General features: G+C 46.2%; 1 protein-coding gene across 2 annotated transcripts in view; it reads left to right on the top strand.

Annotated features, from left to right (window-relative positions):
- The window catches only part of LOC130929079 (tetratricopeptide repeat protein 39B-like), a 28758-nt gene extending 23783 nt beyond the window's left edge, over positions 1-4975 (top strand). Inside the window, exons 2-17 of one of the 2 annotated variants that reach the window (XM_057855997.1) lie at positions 884-936; positions 1016-1169; positions 1226-1289; positions 1353-1518; positions 1581-1777; positions 3089-3190; positions 3258-3368; positions 3436-3465; positions 3529-3549; positions 3616-3749; positions 3814-3917; positions 3983-4087; positions 4196-4374; positions 4442-4543; positions 4609-4757; positions 4831-4975. In XM_057855997.1, coding sequence (XP_057711980.1) covers positions 884-936; positions 1016-1169; positions 1226-1289; positions 1353-1518; positions 1581-1777; positions 3089-3190; positions 3258-3368; positions 3436-3465; positions 3529-3549; positions 3616-3749; positions 3814-3917; positions 3983-4087; positions 4196-4374; positions 4442-4543; positions 4609-4757; positions 4831-4899 — 1740 coding nt within the window. In that variant the 3' untranslated portion in view covers positions 4900-4975. Of the gene's footprint in view, positions 1-883; positions 937-1015; positions 1170-1225; positions 1290-1352; positions 1519-1580; positions 1778-3088; positions 3191-3257; positions 3369-3435; positions 3466-3528; positions 3550-3615; positions 3750-3813; positions 3918-3982; positions 4088-4195; positions 4375-4441; positions 4544-4608; positions 4758-4830 lie in introns of those variants that run through there. The other variant, XM_057855998.1, reaches the window with a different exon arrangement.
- Positions 4976-6000: the final 1025 nt, after the last annotated feature.

Below are 6000 nucleotides of genomic sequence, written 5' to 3' on the forward strand. Positions count from 1 at the left end.
CGATAATTTTGACAGCCCTACTTATATTTTATTTTTATTATTTTTATTTTATTTACTTTTGTTCCGTGAAGAATCCAGCAAGGGTTATTTGATTGTGGCTTTCTGAAAAACAATACATTTTTACATTTAGGCACTCCTGCAGTCGTCACACTTTTTTTTTTTGTTAAAAACTGACCCCAGCCCCTCATCAGAGAAGGGAAAAGTTATGTGGCCCTCACAGGAAAAAGTTTGGGGACCCCTGCTTTAAATCAATTGGCTGCAAAGCTTCATTGCTTCATTCATGGTGATTCATTTGGTCTCATAACAGTCTTATGGCGCTACTGTCAAAAAAAGTATTACCAAATAAACATAACTAGCAATTAATGAAACAACTGGAACAGTAACTGAAGAAATAATTAGCACAGAACATGAATTTTGATTGTTATTAACATCTGCAGCGCTACAATGCATGCTAGGAGGCATGTTGGATGACAGCAGTGGTGGCAGCAGAGGTTAACTGTCTCCCCTAAGCTTCATGATTATTCGTTTGGTCTTATGATGCCACAATCCAAAAAAAAAAGTGTTACCGGTTTATACATTTTGGTGTAAACATCCCATAATACAGTGAGGACAGCTTTCCGTGTCAAATTTGGTGGATGGCATCTTGTAATAAACTGCGCCTTATAGTCCAAAAATTACGGTAAATGCAAACACTTTCAAAACAAACCATTACAACGCCACTTTAATTAAACCAATACTAGAAGCAGCAAAAGTTCATTCAAATCTATTTTCGAATGGAAATACTCGAGTTAATCGATTAATCGTTGCAGCACTAGATTGGACATCTATCCCCGTCAATGGCAGATAATCCGTTAACAATCAAGGGAATGTGTGACCCCCGCAGGATGTCACTCGGCAAGACGACTTTGCAGGACCAGAGGAGTGTCTCGACAGGAAGTAGGTGGAGCTTCAAGTCAGCCCTGCCAGTGTCTGTGATGTCGTCAGGTCTTAGGTTTGAGGTGACTTGTGCTTCCAGGCCCACGCGTGCGTCATGTGACCTCATATTTTGTCGCCCCTGGGAGCGATGCATCGAAGGACGTTGCTCCTGCAAGCCCCCGTATTTGTGTCCCACCGACGACGTCGCACCTGTCTGCGGGCGGAACGGTCGTCAATACCGCTCTTACTGCCAGGTATATTTTGAATAAGACCTACTCTTTACTGTCATGTTGATATCTACTTGGTGCAGGTCATGGCTCTCTCGTGTCGCTCTGGAAAGTCGGTCATGTCCCACTTCGGGCAAGAGTGCTCAGGTTTGGTCTACGAGTCGTTATCTTTCCCTCGCGTCGTCCAATGTGCTTTCTGTCCCACCGAAGGGGAGCGAGCCAAGTTCAAGAGCGTCCTGGATCCTGTTACGGGTGCCGTCACCCTCTTCGTTCCTGACGGCGCCAATCCCACAGGAGGGAAACACTTGCTAGTTTGCGGAAAGAATTGGGATGTGGCCGCTGCCAACGTGGCCTGTGTGGATGAAGACCACCCGCTGTGAGTCTAAGCAGTAGGACCCTACTGAAAAAGATTTGCTAACATTCACTACGGTCCCGCAGAGGTGCTGCTTCTGCCGGCTCACTTGCCCTGGGATCTCCAGGTCTAGCTGAAGTAGTAAGGAGATTTCCTGACGGCTGTGTCAGCGTTCGCTGCCGGGGTTTTGAAAAGTCTCTGGCCGAGTGTGACATTCGCGAGCATGCTCAGATCGGTGAAGAAGGGATCGCCACGGCCACGTGCTATGGGCAGGCGCCAGAAGGTATGAGGTATTGTTGTCTTCAAGACCACAACTGACATTTCACCGTTGACTTATCCGAAATCAAGATTTGAGCGAGACAAGACAAAGACTTGGAATAAGAGGCCAAAACCTTTCAAATTTCTCTTGAACCAAGACCAGTTTAAGGGACAAGTGTCAGAAGGTATGAGGTATTTTTGTCTTCAAGACCACGACTGATATTTCACCCTTGACTTATCTGAAATCAAGATTTACTGAGATTAAGATTAAATCAAGACTTGAGCGAGACAAGTCAAAGACTTGGAATAAGAAGCCGAAACCTTTCAAATTTCTCTTGAACCAAGACCGGTTTAAGGGACAAGTGCCAGAAGGTATGAGGTATTGTTGTCTTCAAGACCACAACTGACATTTCACCATTGATTTATCTGAAATCAAGATTTACTGACATTAGGATAAAATCGAGACTTGAGCAAGACAAGACAAAGACTTGGAATAAGAAGCCAAAACCTTTAAAAAATTTCTATTGAACCAAGACCGGTTTAAGGGACAATCGCCAGAAGGTATGAGGTATTGTTGTCTTTAAAACCACGACTGACATTTGACCCTTGATTTATCTGAAATCAGGATTTACTGAGATTAAGATCAAGACTTGAGCGAGACAAGACAAGACAAAGACTTGGATTAAGAAGCCAAAACCTTTCAAATTTCTCTTGAACCAAGACCGGTTTAAGGGACAAGCGCCAGAAGGTATGAGGTATTGTTGTCTTCAAGACCACAACTGACATTTCACCGTTGATTTATCTGAAATCAAGATTTACTGAGATTAAGATAAAATCAAGACTTCAGCGAGACAAGACAAAGACTTGGAATAAGAAGCCAAAACCTTTCAAATTTCTGTTCAACCAAGACCGGTTTAAGGGACAAGCGCCAGAGGGTATGAGGTATTGTGATCTTCAAGACCACGACTAATATTTCACCCTTGATTTATCTGAAATCAGGATTAACTGATATTAAGATCAAGATTTGAGCGAGACAAAACAAAGACTTGGAATAAGAAGCCAAAACCTTTCAAATTTCTCTTCAACCAAGACCGGTTTAAGGGACAAGCGCCAGAGGGTATGAGGTATTGTGATCTTCAAGACCACGACTAATATTTCACCCTTGATTTATCTGAAATCAGGATTAACTGATATTAAGATCAAGATTTGAGCGAGACAAGACAAAGACTTGGAATAAGAAGCCAAAACCTTTCAAATTTCTCTTGAACCAAGACCGGTTTAAGGGACATATTGAGGCAAATCTGATGCTTCTTTACTCACACTTCTTCACTACTAGAGTGCGGCTTTTCCTGCGCTAACGGAAAGTGCGTCTCCTCCAACCGGACGTGCGACGGCATCGACGACTGCGGCGATCTCAGCGACGAGATGTGCTGCAAACGTAAACCCGCTCACGCACACGAATGGTGTCAAACTTTGCGGTCCCGCCTGACCACCACCCTCACTAGGTTGCAGAGGTAGCGCCTTCCGCTGCGGGACGGGCGTCTGTGTGAACGCTGACGCGGTGGGCGACGGAGAGATGGACTGTTTGGCGGGAGAAGACGAAGCGGTGACGCACAGTGAGAAAGTTCAGCCGGAATGCGGAAAATAAACGGTGCAAAAGTTTTGATCGTTAATGTCGCGCAGAGACGGCGGAAGTTAAGTGGAACGGCACAGGTAGGCACTCAGATTGCGCTAGACATTGACCACTGATGGCCTGATTCCTTCTGCTGTTTCCAGAGTACATCTCTCCTAGAGAAGGTTTGTAACTCCGACATTCCAGCGTCCACATTTCTATAGACATTCAAATGCCCCGCTTTTATTTAGAAACCCGTCTCAACCGGGCCTATCTCGAGTCCAAGTTGCAGTGCGGTGTTCCGAATGCAACTGCGGCCGAAGAGGACGTGAAGGACCGAGTGAGCCGCGTCAAGCGAGTCATCGGTGGCGTCGCGGCCAACCGGGTGAGTCTACGTGTCACGCCCGCGGTGCCGGGAAGCACCGACTCATACGCGCGTCGCCGAGCAGACCCAGATCCAGTGGCAGGTGGGAATAGACGAAAACGGGAAGGTGAACTGCGGGGGGACTTACATCGGAGGTTGCTGGATTGTCACAGCGGCTCACTGCGTCAGGTGCATGGACCAGAGTACTTTTCGCCAGTTAACAACCGGATTTGAGGTTCAAATTGTCTTTCCAGACCTAATCCGTCAGCGTTTCATATCAAGTTTTCCATCTGGAAGAAGTCGACACCTCAGGACACCACTGACATCATTCCCGTGGGCGACATCATCATCCACCCCAGGTAGCTCAGTCACCTGAAGCTAAAAAACACATCTTTTTCAGGGGTGCCAATAATTATAGAGGGCACTGTACTTATTTGTCCCACTGTACCTTCCCTGCGTTCCGGCAGGTACAACTCCAGCACGTACGAGAACGACATCGCCCTGGTGCGCCTTAAGGACCTACCGCAAGAGCCAGGGAAGTGTATGGTGGACAACCCGGCGGTGAAACCAGCCTGTGTGCCTTGGTCTACGCAACTCTTCCAAGCTAACCATACGTGTAGCATCTCCGGCTGGGGGCGCACAGGAGGTAAAGTTGACTAAAACTTTTGAAAAACTCAAGCATGAGCATTGACGTGTCAGGCGATGTCGTCCAGCTGGAAAAGCTTCGCAGGTTCTTCTGTGGGCTAGTGTGTCCCTCATCCACGATTGCCAGCGTTTCTACAAAGACCGCTTCAGACCAGGGATGATGTGCGCCGGTCAGTGAGCGTTTAGTTTGCAGACGTGTGTGGGGGTCCAATTTTTGAAATATCTGTACATGAAGGTGACCTGGACGGGAACGTCGACTCCTGCCAGGGGGACAGCGGCGGCCCACTCGTTTGTGAGGACCATTTGGGCGTGTCCTACCTGTGGGGCGTGGTCAGCTGGGGCGACCAATGCGGCCAGCCGGGGTTCCCGGGGGTTTACACCCAGGTTGGTGACTAAAACCTGGCCCAAATATGCTTTTGTGCAGTCCTTTAACATTGTTTTGTGTTTTGGCCTGCAGGTGGCGCACTACTTTGAGTGGATCCGCCTGCACACAGGTTGGCCCGCTATCACCAGGTTCAACTCTTGATGGTCAGCGTTTTCTTACTCCTCTTTTTATTGTTTGGGAATTCTGCATCAATCAATTAAACAGGAATTTTATGCGACTGGTGTCTCGCATTCAAGGTTTTTTATTTATCTTGTTTCAGTGCCATTGTGATTTTTTTTTTTTTGGAATACAACGCAGAACATACTGTGTACCATTTGCAGCCACCACTGATAGTCATGGTTGCCCAACTTCCAATAATGCATTTAGGTGGAGCAGGAAAGTTCTTTTTCATAACAGGCCTTCGATTGTGAATGAAATTTGTCTGTTGATTTATGTTGTGCACCCCTGAATTAGTGTTGGAACGCTCTCAAAGCTGTAAGACTCTTTGAGACCAAGGTCTGGACTGCCAAACGTCTTGGTCTTGTTTTGGACTCAACTTCCAAAAGTTGGGTCTTTTCACAGTTTGGTTTCTTGAAAGGTTTAGATCTTTTCTTGGCCTGGATTCCTAAAAATCTTCCTCTTGTCTAACTCTAAACTTCAAGAAGTCTTGGTATTGGCCTCGGTCAGTTGTTCTCAGGCAAGTCCTGGTCTCAGACAATGTGTTCTTTAGCAATATGCTACCTCTTAATGCAAGGGTGCAGGTTTGGTCTCTTGGTTTGTGGAGGCTGGCCTGACCGCAGTCGTTTTTCAGGTTAGCAAGTTCACACAGATTAATGCTATGCTAAGTGTGATGCAGGTTGGATTTTAGTAGCAAAATTTGTGGTGTTTCCCCCACCTCCAGAACATTGACATCTTTTTACCATACTTACAGTGGCTTGTGCTGGCTGAAAAAAAACTTCTAGGAGGAGGCGGCATGTTGTATTTCTGTCGGCGGGGTTGTGTGAATGTGCGTCTGTGTCTGTGTGGCGTCAGGAGGGGGCGGGGAGTCAAGTCATCAACCAATCAAACGTGCGTTGGAAGGGGGGAAAAAATGGACTGGTACATTCAGCAAGTGAAAAGGGATAAATGTAAGTCTGAACATAATGTAAATAGTTCACTTAATAATGGTAGGGTCTATTCTATCCTTACAACGTATGGAAACTTGGGAAGATGATCTAAATAAATAACCATCAAATGTGATCTGATCTTTGTCAAAATCACACA

The sequence above is a fragment of the Corythoichthys intestinalis genome, chromosome 13 (genome assembly GCF_030265065.1).
Source record: "Corythoichthys intestinalis isolate RoL2023-P3 chromosome 13, ASM3026506v1, whole genome shotgun sequence".
NCBI lineage: Eukaryota > Metazoa > Chordata > Actinopteri > Syngnathiformes > Syngnathidae > Corythoichthys > Corythoichthys intestinalis.